Source organism: Astatotilapia calliptera, chromosome 3, assembly GCF_964374335.1.
Source record: "Astatotilapia calliptera chromosome 3, fAstCal68.1, whole genome shotgun sequence".
Lineage (NCBI taxonomy): Eukaryota > Metazoa > Chordata > Actinopteri > Cichliformes > Cichlidae > Astatotilapia > Astatotilapia calliptera.
The window spans coordinates 76,960,308-76,978,046 of NC_137424.1; the positions used below are offsets into that span (position 1 = coordinate 76,960,308).

At 41.3% G+C, this 17,739-nt stretch overlaps 1 protein-coding gene and 1 long non-coding RNA gene across 18 annotated transcripts; one reads left to right on the top strand and one right to left on the bottom strand.

Annotated features, from left to right (window-relative positions):
* Positions 1-1,694: 1,694 nt before the first annotated feature.
* LOC113017780 (uncharacterized) lies at positions 1,695-7,984 on the bottom strand. Of its 17 annotated transcripts, none has more exons than XR_013906637.1 (8): positions 7,860-7,984; positions 7,443-7,741; positions 6,472-6,707; positions 6,211-6,406; positions 4,158-6,094; positions 3,885-4,065; positions 3,464-3,800; positions 1,695-3,240 (listed from the first exon to the last, which is right to left on the bottom strand). It is a non-coding gene; the product is annotated as an uncharacterized LOC113017780 (long non-coding RNA). The 17 variants fall into 17 exon arrangements; XR_013906632.1 differs by having other exon boundaries at positions 4,158-5,051; positions 6,049-6,094; positions 6,472-7,741; XR_013906634.1 differs by having other exon boundaries at positions 4,158-6,406.
* On the top strand, positions 7,890-13,587 carry LOC113017766 (nuclear factor 7, brain-like). Its single transcript, XM_026160882.2, has 2 exons — positions 7,890-9,576; positions 9,678-13,587. The coding sequence occupies exon 2, from the start codon at positions 9,695-9,697 to the stop codon at positions 11,066-11,068; it is 1,374 nt and encodes a 457-aa protein (XP_026016667.2). The 5' UTR covers positions 7,890-9,576; positions 9,678-9,694; the 3' UTR covers positions 11,069-13,587.
* The last annotated feature ends 4,152 nt before the right edge of the window (positions 13,588-17,739 follow it).

Here is a 17,739-nt window from a genome sequence, read left to right on the forward strand (position 1 = left end):
ACAGAAAATAAATGCAGGCCTGTAGTATGAGAGAAAACTATGTGTTTTCTGGTATCTCGAGGTCTACTGAAGAGGATGCAGAAGCAACTAATTAAAAGCTGCGCTCGAGTCCATCGTCTCAGACCTAAGAGGGTGCCGGGAGACAGCATCCTGTTGTGGAAAGACCAGCGAAAAGTTGCATCAAGGAGGTGAAAGGATTGGACTTCAGCATAAACCACCATTTCCCTAAAGAGATCCTGGAGCAACGCAATGTCCTGTTCCTAAGTCTTCATTAATAAGGGCTCTACGTGGACGGACAGCTCTATCGTGACCCTGCATCACTCCCTGGTTATATTAACATCACTCCAGATAAGAATCTGAGATGTTGCTTCAGACACCAACTACACTTAAAGAAAATAGTTCTGTAAAAATGAATTCTTGCTGTAGAAAAAGTTGAAAAATATTCAATATTGAAAGCTTCACTAAAAGGATATTTGATTAAATATGAAGATTTTGTAACGCTGTTGTACTTTGTATAAAATCAAAGTGAAAAACATGGACGTATTATTATTATTTATAGGTAATTATTAGAGGTGGGAATCACCATACGTCCCACGATACGATATTATCACGATACTTACGCACGTTACGATATTATTGCAATTTTTTAAAATATTTTGCGATATTCAGATTCTGTACATAAAGGTAAACTTTATCAAAATTCATTTATCTAATATCAAAGTCTCACACTCAGTCTTTCTCTCATTTCAGTCAGTTTTATTGTTGACAAACTGAACGGTTTGTATTACAGTCTAGTCCAACTTAACTGAATGCAACCATCTGGTACAATTATAGCTATTCTGAACTATGCAATTTATGAAAACTATGCAGCCCATTCAGCAACTGAAGAATTTGAAAGTATATTAACTCATTCACTGCCATTGACGTCTATAGATGTCAATTGAAAAACTCTTCAAAAAAAGCTCTTCAAAAATGAGTAAAAATGCTCAAAAACCCTGGCAGTGGGGAGTTACCTGATTTGAAAATGGCTGGCAGTGAATGAGTTAAAACAAAACATAATTTTACATTAAATAAAATTTTTTTAAACGTAATTAAAATAAAACGTGTCTTAAATTAAAATAAGTAAACTGACATTTAGACAGTGAAGGAATGTCAGGATCCTTGCTCAGAAAAAGGATCAACACGCTCTGAAGTCAGAGCACAAAAACCTTTTTTGTGACAAAATATCGATTTCTGCTGTCCCTGTATCGATACATTATTAGCAAACAAAATATCACGATACTACACAGTATCGATTTTTTCCCCCACATAGCTTAACATAGTAATTATGTTATGATTGTACTGCTTTGGCCCACTTTACATCTAATTAGGCTGCATGTTGCCCCGTAAACTAAAACGACTTTGACACCCCTGATATACACTATAATAACCTGACTGGAACATCAGCATCTGTCCTCTGGGAAGCAGGGAAAGCTGCGATGAGGTAAAATTATTTCTTTCTTCTTTTTTTAATGAAAAAAAGAACAAAAACATTCCTGAATAGGGAAAAAAAAAAAACATCACCAGTGGTGGTAGTTACGTTCATAGGAGGAGATCGAGATAGAGAAGGATCCAGGGGCAACAACAAGAGACAACATCGACACATTAGAAAGGTATAATAAAGAAAATAAGTGACACCAAGAAAAGAAGCAAAATCTGAAACCACTTCAATTTTATTGACAATACAAAGGCAGAGTGTAGAGTGTGCCAGAAAAGGATATCACATAGAGTCAGAGGAGCTTGCAAAGAAAAGCGTCTGGACTTCTTTAAGTTACTTGAAGACGTTTCATCCGAGAAGCTTCTTCAGTTCTAAGGTCAAATGGTGGAGAGTCCCAGATATAAACCTAGTGGGAGTATCCCCCCACAGAGGGACAAAAGGACCCCCTGATGATCCTCTAATCGCCTGAGCCAAGGTGTGAAACTGGGTGTGGGCCCCAATCAGCCAGAGTTTCGGGTGAGTTCATTGTGAAACTTGGCCCCACGTTATCATGCGAATTCCTGAGATCAGATGGCCCAGGATGTGAGTGGGTGTTAAGGCGTCTGGGAAGGGATCTCAAAACTGGATTATAGATGGCAGACAGTTGGTGTCGTAAACCCCCGCCTCTGTTCAAAGATGGTCGCTCACAGTGGACATAGATGCTTCTTTCACTCCTCTTTCAAACCATCTGTCCTCTCTGTCCAAAATGTGAACGTTGGCATCCTCGAAAGAGTGTCCTTTATCCTTCTGACCTTAGAACTGAAGAAGCTTCTCGGATGAGAGGTGAAACGTCTTCAAGTAACTTAAAGAAGTCCAGATGCTTTTCTTTGCAAGCTCCTTTGACTACGATGACTGAGAACCTTCACAGAGATATCACAGAACTCAAACAACCTGCACAGAGACCTGAGAACAGTCCACCCATCAGTGCACTGGGAAGATAAAACACAGTCAAATGAGAGTGATATTAATGAAGGTGCCAGTGTGTCTACTGCAACTGTAGCTGCTGCAGTATCTACAGCATCATGCAGTATACCACCACAACCACCTAAACCAACCCAGAGCTCTATAAGAAAGTTTTTGCAGAGGTCTGTGACCCCAGCAAGACAGAACTTAATTGATAAAGACCTGTCCAAAATGATTGCACTTGATTTCCAACCATTTTAGCTGTGGATGATAAAGGATTCAGGAACTTATTCATGCACTGAATCCTATGTATGTTTTCTTGCATGCAGATTGAGGATAGTTTCTTGCTGATGGTTGAAGTCCCGCATAGTCTTGATGTTTATTTTAGAAAGAACCGCATCTTCCACCAGAACACGATGCTGGATTCGCTCACAGGCCTTTAAAATAGAGACTTTCTCTGGACTGTTGTGAGTACCCTGAGGTGAGCATAACCACAAGTGTTTAGTTTAACTGTTGCTCCGAGTGCTGATGTCACGTTGTGCGGGTCCCTAGCACTTGGTCATCTTTACTCTCTGTATAAGAGCAGCATCAACGAGGTCATCCCTGTCAGTGTGGCAGTAGAGGGTGTTGTCCCAGTGGGTCTTGTACAGCTGGTTAAACTATTGTGGCTGCTTGTCATGCCCCTCCACACTGAAGGACCTTGTTCCTCTGCTCAGCGGTAAGTGATAATTTGTCCTCTATCAGGCTAATCTCCACAAACACAGAGCAGAACATTTCCAGCTTTTCAAATCCAGGATGGCTTTTGTACTGCAGGCATCTTCCTGTAAAATGAATCCCATACAAACTTGGTCGGTAAATATATAAACAATTGTCTTTGTTTTCAGACAAGCAGTGTGTGTTTTAATCCTTGCTTTAATGTAAAAATGTTGTCCCTCATATAAAAAGTAAACCTAGCTACTCACACAGACTGGAGGGTGAACAGTGGAGGTTATAATTGGTGAGTGTAATGTGGGGAAGGACAGCATGCAGCACAGTGTCACATACCTCCTCGTCACTCTGCAATGTTTCACCGGGATCATCTGGCTCGGGTTGCTCAGGCTGAACCACCTCCTCCTCAGAACCAGGTCCATCACTGACGATGTCCTACAGAGAGAAAATTACAGAGTCTCCTCTGCTCTGGCTGAACAAGTACTCCAGTCTGAGTAATTCAGTGGATGTGAGATCAGCTGGGCCACAGATGTTTACTTCTACAGGTTCTCCAAACAGCTGCTGACAGCAAGTGTTGAGGCAATTGATCAGTGCTGCAGAGTAAATCCTTTACCACCAAATACAGCATCTGAGCTCCTCCTTCCACCTTGCAAAGCCACTTATCAGTGAGGACCTGAAAACAACAATAATAATGGAAATGTCAATGACATGACTACAAGTGTAATTTGTCACAAGTATACAGATTACAGCCGTGTACCTGAAATCATGTTAGGAAGTTATTCGTGAAAACCTTCCAGGCTGTTGCTTCCACGCAGACATTTTTAATCGGGAACATCCACGTTGTTTTTTCTTGTGGTACCCACCCTGTACATGTTTGTGTCTGCTGGGTCCTGAATGCACTCCAGGTGTCACTGCTGTGCTGCCCTCAACAATGACACCTGGAAATAAACAGACAAACTTTATGTGATCTTCAGTTTGTCACAATTTAAATTCTTGTTTTAATAACCTTCTGGAATGAGGACTTTCCTACCAGGTGTTTTGAACAGACTCACTCCACCCTCATCCAGCCCAGCTGGAACTTTCAGCTCCTCAATAACCAAATGGATGATCCGAAATGTTTCCTCGGGCGTCAGTGTGACCCTCCGCACATGCTGTTTTACCTGTCCCTGGAAATGTACAGGCAGACAACTGCAGACACAGACTGCATTGTTACTGGGTCCTTTGCTCTGGCGACCCTTATAAGCAGCTTGAGGTCTTCGCGGTTTTAAGGCAGCAGCGCCCCAGCTAGTGCAGACTTAAATGCTGAGTACTTTGCATGAGACTCTGTACGGATGGCTGCGTCAAACCAGGGGATCCAGTGAAAGATGTCCAGACACACAACCATCCCACAGTCCACCCGAGGCTGAAACAAGGCCTCTACTACTGATGGTCCCTTTGCACGACAACAAGCATCCAAAATGTTGGGAACAGGCTGATTGGCCAAGTGAAACCTCTCAATGACTCCACATCACATTGGTTCCAGCTTGTCAAAGGACTCCTCACAGGTTAGCACAAAGTGCGATTCATGTGATTCTCTTTATCTGCCGGTTCTGTCTCTCAGAAGGCGTGCAACATTCTTATCCACACCACGCCTGCAAGGACTCTCACAATTAAGATCTTGATGTTAAATTGAGTGAGCGATTGAAAAATTAAAAAAAACTTAAAGCTTTTAAAATACACATGAACATGATGGTCATTTTACTCACTTGCTAGTCAAGATGGCAGGGAACATGGCTTGATGTCCCTCACTGAGCTGTGATTAAATTCCTGAACTCCAGGCGAGCCACCAACCCTCCTCTGCCACTTCTGCCTTTGTCCATGGCCCGCAGCACAGGACCTCAGTAAGCATCATGCACCAGTTGGACACATCACAGGTGTGACGTACCTTAAGTATATAAGGAAAAAGAGGGGAAATGTAAATATGAATCCAGGATAGGGGTTTTACTGTTTACATTGGAGTAAAATATTAATGTGAAATTACACGGTGGTGATAGCCAGACTTATATAGGTGAACCTCCTCACACTCATCAGCTTGAGGATACTTCTAGGAGCACTTTCACACTCCAACAGAGTGCCACAAAAAATATGCGGCTGTGAAAAAAAGAGCTGTACACTGATCACAGCACCTCAGGATAGGGATGCAACGATACCAATTTTTTCAAACCGATACGATACTTGGATCTGAGTACTTGCCGATACAGAGTACAAAAATCGATACTTCTACCACACACACACACAAATACAATTAATTGGAAGACAGGTTTTATTATATTCCCTGCCGATAAAAAATAAAATCTTAATAAAAATGACCACAAAAAATTTTCAAGTGGAAAATAAGCACTTCTGTTAAATTATTGCAGAGTCTCCACATTGTAATTTTACAAAATATCACTGAATTATTGGCACTGTCTCGAGCTTTCAGAATAATAAATAAACACTTCTGTTTGGAATAAAATAAATACAAATAAGGTTTGAGAGTAAAATAAACTTTTAAATTGTTGCAGAGTGTCCATATTGTAAACAAACAAACAAAATAACGAAAGTATTTGGCGTCCGTTGTGCCGTCGCGCACACATTGCTTGTCTTTACCTCTTCAGAAAGTTTTGGCACCACTATCTCCCTGATGTATGGGCGGTTGGGAATTTCATATCGCAGCTCGAGTATGCTGAGAAGATGGTGCAATCCTATGTTTTCAGCGATAAAATGAGTCAGAGCCTCTGTTATTTAAGCTGCCCGTGGATTCTCTCTTGACATTTTTCATTGCTTTTCCAAAACCTGAGTTAAAGTTGGCTGTTCCGGTCCACACTGCTGACATTTTGTTTAGCCTAGCTACAGCAGCCTCCAGTTTCTCTTTTTTACCTGGAGCCGTCAGTCTCACTCACCTAACCCTGTGCCTGTTTAGCGCGGGATGTCCCCCTAGTGGCCAATCTAAAAAACTACAACAAAAATGACAAGCCACCCTCTGATTAATGAAATAAGTTGGTATCGGTTAACTTTTACGAGTATGAGTACACACACATTTTACAGTATCGGTGCATCCCTACCTCAGGAGGTTCTGGTGGGTAAAAACAAATGTGATGTGATTTCATCACCCGTCGCCTCTTTAACACAACAGTAGTGTCCTTGTATGTCTGAACAGGGGTGAACAGCCCTCTGTCAGTGTCCTTTTTAAGCCAGGAAAAGTCACCAGATGGGATATATCAGGATTTTCCCAGAGACATGCCCATCCCTCTGTCTCCACTTGAAACACACACATACAAATGCTCTAACTGAAATTGTTTGGATTTCAAATAAACAGCACTTACAGGTGAGTGACTCAAAGGTAATTGTATGGCATGATCATGACCCTGGGATGCAGGTGACTCACTCAGTCAAACTGTGTCATGTTTTTGGACCGTACAGCAGCCTCTGTGGACTCAAAATTATTTTGATGTGACTGTACAGTGGTCTCAAACTCCTTGGACAGGAAAGCTGAGGTCTGCCCAGTTCCCCGCTTGTCAGACTTCACTCCAGGACGAGGAGTGTTGGGACTTTAGTACATCTATAAATGGGATGAACAAGTAGTTTTGTAATTACGATTACTTTGTAGAAAAAGGTGGTTCCCCATCTCTCCGTTTCTTTGTGGGTTTGTCAGTAGTGATGGGACGTTCTGTATCGAGGCTTCGAGGCTTGTGTCGAGTAATGGAGGGGGCGTTTCCGCGATGCGCGTATCGAGGCTTGCTTCATTTATGGGAGGAGCTGAAAATGATGACGTCCGAAGCCTCGCTGCCCGGCTGTACCACGTGACTGGTTCAGGAAGCAGTTCGAACTTTGCCGCAAATGATCATTTTCCATACTGCCAGCATAAATATACACAGTATACTGCCATCACTACAATATACATGTTTTACACACTCCTTTTGTTGTTGACATTTACAGGCTGTGTGCAAAAGGCCACACTCTTCAAATTCATGCCAACTAATATTTTTACGTCCAGTAGGTGTCCTGCTAGAGCAAATGAAGCTTCAAGAAGCTTCGCGTTGGGGTGAACCAATTGGATGAAAAGCTTCAGTGCTTCATGAGGCTTCATCTGCCCATCACTATTTGTCAGCTCCGTTCTGCGCCTGTCAAGTATGCTGGAATCATGCATACCGTCAGCAATATCATCGTGAATGTTACACACTTAAAGAAAGTTTACAACGAGCAACATATGCTGACAATAGCCATTCTCAGGTAAATGAGTATTAATGGTTTAGTAATCCTGCCTAGTATGATATTAAATATATGATACACTTACTACTTCATATATCCGACATCGTTTGTAACGAGCCACCGAAGCGGTGCCTTTTCATATTGTCCTAATGGCACCACCAGCTCTCCCAGACACTGCTGACGTGAAGGCGCGTGGGTACAATCTGCTCGGAGAAGCTTCTCTGCGTGAGTCAACGCAGTGATTTGGCTGAGCAGCTCCAGTGGAGGTTTGGAGAAGACCATACTTCCCACAGTAACGTGCCTCTTTGGTTGTCTTAAGTAGGGCCGAGTGACGACGTGCATCGGGATTAACAACGCGAATTGCTGGTGTCGCCACTGAAAAGACTAGAAATGGCAGTAATAGGTTAGATATTGGCCATGACGTAAAGGGTTGAATGAGCTTTTCATCCTGGTGTCATTTCAGCTAAATCCAGATCCAAATATCTTAAAGTGGATAACTTACTGTAAAGATAAACGAAAAGCGACTTTCCAAACATAGCGGAGGTGCCGTTGTTGTTTTCTGGTGACGCAACTTCCGTCGACAGACGATTGGTAGTCTACAGTGGGCCAGCTCTCCTATTGGTCCACAGTCTGCGGGCGGGGTGAGCCCTTCTAATAATCAGAAGAAAGTTTGAAAGAAAAACTGCCAAACAGCTGCAACACTGAGTCATGCTTTATTTTCTGAACTTCACAAAATGTTTAATTTTTGACCTGCGGTGACAGTCTGCGCTCTGCTGTCACACTCACACATTTATAAGAGGAAGTTGAATGAAGCTCCGCCCCCACGTGTTTAACACGCAACAAACCAGGAAACTGGCTTTTTTTTTTTTAAATTTAACAAACAATGAGTATACAACATACGAACAGATGAAGTATACACAACAACAGAACATTAACACAAAAAGCCAAGGGTAAAAGAAAAAGGTAAGAGTTATAAGAATACACGCAAAAATTCACATACATATATTGTTTTGAGAGCCTTTTTGTTGGTGGAGTCTGATATTGATTGTATGTACATTTCCACATCCTTAAAATAATGACAGAAATATGGTGTTTTGTTAGTAAACTTAAATTTATGGATAAAAAATTTAGCTAAAAGTATTAACAAATTTATCATATAAAAACATTTATCATACTTCTTGGGGAACTTAAAGAAACAGAATAAAACATTTTCCCATCGTAAAGAAAACTCCCTTAAAATATGGACAATAACAAACCTGCTAAATTCCTTCCAGAATCTCTGTGTAAAATAACAGTACCAAAAAAGATGTGTCACAGTTTCTGGATGATCCCCACAGAAAGTACAATTAGTATTAATGTCCCTTTTAAATTTTACCATGTAGTGACTGGCTGGATAACATTTATGTAGAATTTTAAATGAGACTTCTTTTACCTTATTTACAATCAAATATTTATGGGGACCATCCAGACTGTCTTCCACTTGATATCTGGAACATATCGGTTCCAATAAGATATTATATATGGGAGAGAGACGATATCTTCTTGGAATAAACTACGTATTCTCTTATTGCTGTTACCAAGTTCCTGTGAAAAGCAGATTTTTCCTATTGGTGACTCAGCTGGATCAGGGAGAGTGACTGAGGCAGATATTGAGCTGTCAGTGTTTTTATATAATATTAGAGTCAATGAGGGTATGGCACCAAGCACCATTAAGAATTCCTGAACACTCATTGGAAAATTATATAGTGCAATAAAGTCGTTGTAAGTAAGTAGTTGTCCCTCTTTATTAACCAGCTGAGCCACCAATAGGATCCCATTTTGGACCGAAGTTTCCAGGAAAAGTGATTAATTTTTATATCTCTTTTGTTCCAGATGAGGTATTTGTGAGGTGAGAAGTTGTGTTTATACATGAGGGTCCACGCTAAGAGGACCTGCTTATATAAAGTTTTTTTTTTTTTCGAGCGTCGTTCCAGACCATACTCCATACCACTTGGTGGCGGTAATGCACCTTTCAATTGTTTGCCAACAGCCAGTACAACTGTAAGAAAGAAGAAGAAGAAACTGGCCGTTCTTTGTCCTCAGTGCAGAGAGACGCACAGACGATCAGACTGAGCTCAGACCAAACTAGCAGCTTCCTCTGAGTGAGTCCAGCTACAGGAGAGAAAAGTGGAAAACTCCAACACTGCTGCTTCAAGCTGCTGACGCTCCACACACTGAATGTGAGTTTGAGCAAAAACACGACTCAAAGGAAGTTTCAGTGAAGGTGGTAGAGGAGGGAGGGGAGCCAGGACTGACTGTACTTCCTGTCTGCTGTTTTCAGCTTCACTCACAGACTCAATGGCTTCCAGCTCAGAGGAGGCTCTCTGCTGTCCGGTCTGTCAGGAGGTCTTCAGAGATCCTGTTCTTCTGTCATGTAGCCACAGCTTCTGTAAAGACTGTCTGAAGAGATGGTGGAGAGAGAAAGGGGAACGTGAGTGTCCAGTTTGTAAGGAAATATCTTCAAAGAAGCATCCACCTTTAAACCGAGCTTTAAAGAACCTGTGTGAGTCGTTCTTACAGGAGAGAGCTTCAGAGGATCTCTGCAGTCTGCACTCTGAGAAACTCAAACTCTTCTGTCTGGACCATCAGCAGCCAGTGTGTGTCGTCTGCAGAGACTCAGAAAAACACACCAATCACAGATTCAGACCCATCGATGAAGCTGCACAACAACACAAGAAGGAACTTCAGGAAACTCTGGAGCCCTTAAAGAAGAAGTTAAATGTTTGTGAAGAAGTTCAAGTGAAGTTTGATCAAACAGCAGAACACATTAAGGTCCAGGCCCGACACACAGAGAGGCAGATTAAGGAGCAGTTTAAGAAGCTTCACCAGTTTCTAGCAGAGGAAGAGGAGGCCAGGCTGGCTGCACTGAGGGAGGAAGAGGAGCAGAAGAGTGGGATGATGAAGGAGAAGATGGAGGCTCTGAGCAGAGAGATAGCAGCTCTTTCAGACACAGTCAGAGCCACAGAGGAGGAGCTGAGAGCTGAAGACGTCTCATTCCTGCACAACTACAAGGCTGCAGTGGAAAGAGTCCAGCGCTGCCCCCTGCTGGATGATCCACAGCTGCCCTCAGGAGCTCTGATAGACCAGGCCAAACACCTGGGCAACCTGACCTTCAACATCTGGAACAACATGAAGGACGTGGTCTCCTACACTCCTCTCATTCTGGACCCAAACACTGCAAATCCAAACCTCATCCTGTCTGAAGATCTGACCAGTGTGAGACGAGGAGGAGAGAAGCAGCAGCTTCCTGATAATCCAGAGAGGTTTGATCATTCCTGCTGTGTCCTGGGCTCTGAGGGCTTTAACTCAGGGAGTCACAGCTGGGATGTTGAGGTTGGAGACAGTATACAGTGGGCACTGGGTGTATTTGCAGAGTCTGGGCAGAGGAAGGGAGTCATAGGGTCTGTTTTATGGAGAATAGGGTGCAGTGCAAGTAAATACTACACACTTTCACCATCAGCTATCACTGATCTCTCAGTCCAGAAGAAGCTCCAGAGGATCAGAGTGAATCTGGACTGGAACAGAGGACAGCTGACGTTCTCTGATCCTGATACTAACACACACATACACACCTTCACACACACTTTCACTCACAGGATGTTTCCATACATTAACACTTACGATAAAGCTAAAGTGTTGCCTTTGAAGGTTCAGTGTGAGTGGGGCAGATGAGTTGAGGATGATTATATTTCTAATGTTGTTCCCTGTCACTGTTAGACCTCTGCCTCACCACTACATATTTCAAATACAACGAAGGCTTTTACAGACAAAAACATGGCTGTGCCATGGGCTCCCCCGTGTCACCTATTGTAGCCAACCTTTACATGGAGGAAGTGGAAAGGAAGGCTCTTGGCTCTTTCAAAGGAAGAGTACCCAGCCACTGGTACAGATATGTGGACGACACCTGGGTCAAAATCACTTCACTGCGCACATTAACGCTGTGGATAAAAACATCAAGTTCACCAGGGAAGACACAAAGGATAACTGTTTGCCTTTCCTGGACTGCGCCGTGCACATTGAAGAGAACGGCAACCTCTACATCGAAGTTTACCGGAAGCCTACACATACGGACCAGTACCTCCTGTTTGACTCCCATCACCCTCTGGAACACAAACTTGGAGTAATTAGGACCCTACACCACCGGGCAGAACATGTTCCCTCTAAGCCTGAAGGAAAAAAGAAGGAACACACACATGTAAAGGAAGCACTTAAAACATGTGGTTATCCTAACTGGGCGTTTATAAAGTCAGCATAGATGCACAGGAAAGAAGACCAGACACCAGCGAGGGAGGATAAGAAGGACAGACGCAACAACATTGTCATCCCCTATGTAGCCGGTGTATCAGAGAAACTCAGGAGAGTTTTCTCCAAGCACGACATCCCAGCAACACACTCAGACAAAAACTGGTTCACCCGAAAGATAAAACGCCAAAACACAGACTTAACAATGTGGTGTATGCTGTACAGTGCAGCGAGGAATGCTCAGACCTCTACATTGGAGAGACCAAACAGCCACTTCACAAGCGCATGGCACAACACAGAAGAGCCACCTCCACAGGACAAGACTCAGCAGTCCATCTGCATCTTAAGGATAAAGGACACTCTTTCAAGGATGCCAACGTTCACATTTTGGACAGAGAGGACAGATGGTTTGAAAGAGGAGTGAAAGAAGCCATCTATGTCCACTGTGAGCGACCATCTTTGAACAGAGGCGGGGGTTTACGACACCAACTCTCTGCCATCTATAATCCAGTTTTGAGATCCCTTCCCAGACGCCTTAACGCCCACTCACATCCTGGGCCATCTGATCTCAGGAATTCGCATGATAGGCTGGGGCCAGGTTTCACAATGAGCTCACCCGAAACCCTGGCTGATTGTGACCCACACCCGCTTTCATACCTTGGCTCATGTGATTAGGTAGAGGATCATCAGAAGGTCCTTTGTCCCTCTTAGTGGGTGGGACACTCCCACAGGGCTTTAATCTGGGACTCTCCACCATTTGGCCTTAGAACTGAAGAAGCTTCTTGGATGAGAGGTGAAACGTCTTCAAGCAACTCAAAGAAGTCCAGATGCTTTTTTTCTTTCCAACAGCTTCAATTCCTGTCAGTGAGTTGAAGCTGTTAAACTGCAGCTGTCCTCCTGCTGCCTCGTTGTTCCAAAGCTCTTTGTTTCTCTTTTAGTTTCACTGTTTCTTTCTGTTTCTGCTGTCCACCTTTTCACATGGAAAATCATTTCACTGTTTCTCACTGAATGACTCCCCAAACTAGATTTGAAATTCTATCAAGTTTCTAATCATTACAAGTGATTCATGTTTCTATTTGATGTGTGAACTATTAAGCTTTAGTAAGCTATTATTAAGTTCTTATTTCATCATTTATAAAGCATTAATTCTCCTTACTGTTCATTTCTAAATGTTTATTCTTGATTAATACAGCCCCATATAACATGTTCATTGTATCATTTTTAAATAAGTGATAAAGTATTTAGATGCACATCTAGCTCATGTCTGTGTGTTAATAAATGTGTTATAAATGCTTATTTTAAAATATAATTTTGTAATTCATTGTTTGCCACAGTTACAAGTTATTAAGCATTTTTTTGTGACCTCATCTAAAGTGAAGTGTAATTTTGCCTTAAACTGTTTTTATAGTTGACTCAAAAAGTCTCACATGTCTTCACAACAGAAAAATGTCACAAAGCACAAAGAGATGCAAAACATTCAAATATTCTTTTGCCAGATTGAAACAAAGCCCACCTGAGGTTTGCAGGAGAAGAGACTTAAACTCCTCCTACAAACTCAGTCTGAGTTTGTAGGAGGAGTTTAAGAGCGAAAGATGCACTGATCCTCAGGATAGCCCAGCTTAAAGATAAAATATAAATAATGTTAATACGAAACAATATTTCACAAATAAGTGTAAACACCATAAACAAATTGTCCATCATGGCTGATAATGCAGGAGTTTGTAATAGATCCCACTTTCCTCTGGATTGTAGTCTGTTAGCTTTAGTCAGACAAGACAGCATCCAGTCAGGTTCAGTTTCAAAATGCTCCTGAAGTTAAAGAAATACATGGAGACGATTTAGTTTGCTGGGATATGGACGGACCCAGTTGCCCAGTTTAGTGAGAGCAGCAGTTTGTTGTTGCCCAGTTGATTCTTTATGACAACAATAAATATATTTTTAAACAATGATTCATGTTCAACTCCATATATGAAATGTTTCTGATATTTCAATTGTGGTTGTTTGCATTTGATTGACTTTGTCTGATTATAATTAAAGTGAGATCCTTCTATTGTGGAAGTAATGAGTCACTTCCCTCTCCTTACCTCACCCAGGTAAGGAGAGGGAAGTGACGGAAAATGCCGTAGGTCACATCAGATGCTGGAGAGTTGACAAGAAAAAAAACCTCTAAATGTTAGCTCACAAAGCTTCAGTTATAGTATACAATCAATTGACAAATAATTAACCAAATTTGTATAATCATCTCCAACAGCCTGGAGCACAGGGAGGAGAAATTAGACGCTCTCCAAGAATACAACGACTTTATCGAACTCCTGGAGTCAGTTGATAGGCGATGGTCCAGCTTGGATGCGATGTTGTCCCTGCTGAAGATTTTACACCAGCAATTTAAATCCCTGCGAAAATCTCTGGATTTCAGCCAGAATAAGGTGGAAACGGTCGCTGCTAAAAAGTCCTCGCTACGGGACTGAGTTAAGTCTGTAACTGAGAATGTGACCCATCATAATACAGAAAATAAATGCAGGCCTGTAGTATGAGAGAGAACTATGTGTTTTCTGATATCTCGGGTTCTGCTGAAGAGGATGCAGAAGCAACTAATTAAAAGCTGCGATCGAGTCCATCGTCTCAGACCTAAGAGGGTGCCGGGAGACAGCATCCTGTTGTGGCCAAATTCGGACATTTCAAATAGAAAGACCAGCGAAGAGTTGAGTCAACTTGGACTTCAGCATAAACCACCATTTCCCTAAAGAGATCCTGGAGCAACGCAATGTCCTGTTCCTAAGTCTTCATTAATAAGGGCTCTACGTGGACGGACAGCTCTATCGTGACCCTGCATCATTCCCTGGTTATATTAACATCACTGCAGATTAGAATCTGAGATGTTGCTTCAGACGCCAACTAAAGTAAACAGTTCTGTGAAAATGAATTCTCGCTGTAGAAAAAGTTCAAAAATATAAAATTTAATGTAAGTCAACAGCTTTACTACAAATTAGTTTGGTTTGGTGGCATCCTATTGTTCGTGCAATGCCATAAGTGTTAAAGTGCAATACTATGTTGTCAGTTGTTTGTATTTGTGCAACACTTGAATTAAGAAAGCAAAAGTTGTTATATGTTTTGAAAAGGGATATCTGATTAAATATGAAGATTTTCTAATGGAATTGTACTTCTTTGCATGAAACAAGTGAAAAAAACATGGACTTATTATAATTATTAATATTAATAGGTAATTATGTTATGATTGTACTGCTTTGGCACACTTGACATCTAATAAGGCTGTATGTGGCCCCATGAACCAAAATGAGTTTGACACCCCTGATCTACACTATAAAAATCTGCCTGGAACATCAACATCTGTTCTCTGGGAAGCAGGGAAAGCTGTGATGAGGTAAAATAATTTCATTTCATTTTAAAAAGAAAAAACAAAACAAAATATTCAGGGATTAGAAAAAAAACATGAAATCCTTCGAAGAAGCCTTCGTGTCCCAACAGGAACAGGAAATACTGAACAAACTATGTAAAACTCGAATTAAATGAAGTTATTAATAAGACAGTCAAGTAATAACGCTGGATTCACCGCTGACAACTGGTGAACTCCAGCAGGAATTAGACAGGCTATAGTGATTGAGGGCTTAAGATGCAAGAATGTGGAACATAAAAACACTCTTTATGATGTTTACTTTTTCTCCAAAACTCACAAACCACTCTCTCTGAGGTAATTATATTAATAAACTTTTTTTCAAGATTTTCAGATTATTCAGTATCTATACTTCTTCTGATTAATTGCTCGTTTCATAATTCTTCTTCTACACCACTGCAGTCTGAAAATATAAACCCCCGCGTGTTATCTTAAAAAGCTACAAAGGACCGAGGACAAAGAAGGACTAGATCTGCCTAACTTCTTAGCCAACAGGCTTAGGATGGTTAAAACATACCCTTTCAGATGGGCCCTGGCTAGACGTAGAACAGGCTCTAACAATAACAGAGAGATTTTGGAACTACCATTTATCAGCTCAAACATCAACTGGCATCAATATCAGCTTCTTCCTGATAGCATGGTGGGAGTTTCTAAAAATGATGAGTCTTCATTAATCCCCTGCAAACATTCACCTATCTGGAACAAACCTGACATATTACAAAACAATAATATGATCAACTTCCCAGATTGCAGTTGTAAAAGAATTAAATACTTGGAACATATATTCTAAGGAACAGACTTTATTCCATCTGACAGACTAGCTATACAGTGTGGGATTAACAAGAATAGATTTTTAGAATAGCAACAAATTAAATCTATAGTAAAAAAAACAAAAAAACAAAAAGGAATTTAAGGCTAATGAAGTTAAATAACAAACACCATCACAATTCCTTAATCTTAAAACCCCCCAAATACTGTCTAAAATGTACAGGACAGTCTCCAAAATAGATGAATCCATATCTCTTCCTATTGCTAAATGGGAAGCAGATTTATCAGTCAGTTTAGACCAAAAGTTCTGGTCTCAGATATGCGTAAAAAGCTTTAAATTGATTAGAAATCCCAGTCTACAACCAATACTATACAAAACACTACATAGAGTGCAATATACAGGTCAGTGGATGTTCAGGATAGTTTTTAACAACTGCTCACACTGTCACGGGAATACACCTAGCAACAAGGTGTATTAGGAGGATACAGATAATTGTCAGGCAAAATGTCCTCAGTTTGATGAAATAATCCCCTCCCATAATACACCTACCGTAGCACAACACTGGCTTCATAGACATTTATCCTTTCTTACTTGAACAAATTGATCTGTTGGAGGCTGGATGAGTCACTTTGGTAATACAACTGATAAACAGATGTCTTGCCCAGAGGTGTGTTATAAAACTGAGTTTTGAACCCCCAACCCCCCTTAATGAAGTACCAGCTGATCTATTTGTTATTTGTTAAGGCTAGTGTTTATTTACAGGATGTTTGTGTATATATATACATATATATATATATACATGTACTTTGACATTGGAGTTGTGTCATTTATTTTTATTGACTATTGCTTCTAATTATTTTGTATTTTGAATACTACAATTGCAGTTTTTCCTCTTTATGTTTTACGTTATTGTGCTAGTGATGTTAATGATGGTAACTCGGTCTTCTTCTGGGCTCACTGGTGGCAGTCAGTGTGCAGAGTCAGGGTAACAGGCTTCATGTTAGCACCCGGTTTGGTAGTGGAGTTATGGACAATTGAGTGCGATCACTGAGGGGCTCCATACTGTTCTGCATCCTCCATCTGTCCCCTTGTTTCCCAACTTAATCTTTAGCAGGACAGGTTGATTTGTTTTTCATATAATTAATAAAACCGTGGATAACAGTACAAATTCAATAGTGCTAACCCTTCTTCTTCAGAACAGCTGTTAGTAAAGCAAGTTTACAATGATGATTAACTTCAGCCACAAGATGGCAGCAGCTGGTCTGAGATCCTTTATCGGAAAGAACAATTCAACTCTCAGGTGTCATCAGAGACAGTCTTCACTTTCAGAGATGAATTCATGCCTGCACTGCCTTGTTGGTCGTAAACATGGCATTATGAGGTTCTTTTTCTTACAGAGAAAGCAAAGACAAAGAGGAGCCGGGAGGCGTGTAGAGAAAAATATTGGAGCTTTATTTAGTATCAAAGCGGAGCGTGTCGTCCAGCTGAAGGAACGTCTCCGACTGCTTCACATGGAAACGTCAGCAGGACGTTTGTAATGACGGAGCTCGTTTCATCAGCTTGTTTTACTTCATTTACAGCAGAAGAACTGAAAGTGTGTGGAGGGGAAGGGATTTAAAGGAGCAAAGCGCTGTTTTTAGAGCCTTAAAGAGAAATCACATTTCCAGTCTGAATCCTGTAAACTTCACACGATGATCCAGCATGAACCTGCATTCACAATCACTTCCTGTGTGCTTTAATTCAACGTCTTTTCACCCCGCTGACAGTCTGTTCGTCGCTTCATCTGCACGTCATTAAAGCCCAGATTCATTTACTTTAAATGACTTTGGACCTCTGAAAATCTGAGAGCTAAAAGAAGAATTTACGAGGCCCCGTGAGACATTTGTAACTAGCGCTCACAGAAGATGAAGCCCTGACTTC

What these genes read in the sequence shown, in the direction of transcription:
- LOC113017766 (XM_026160882.2), top strand. Translation starts at nt 9,695, where the DNA reads ATGGCTTCCAGCTCAGAGGAGGCTCTCTGCTGTCCGGTCTGTCAGGAG.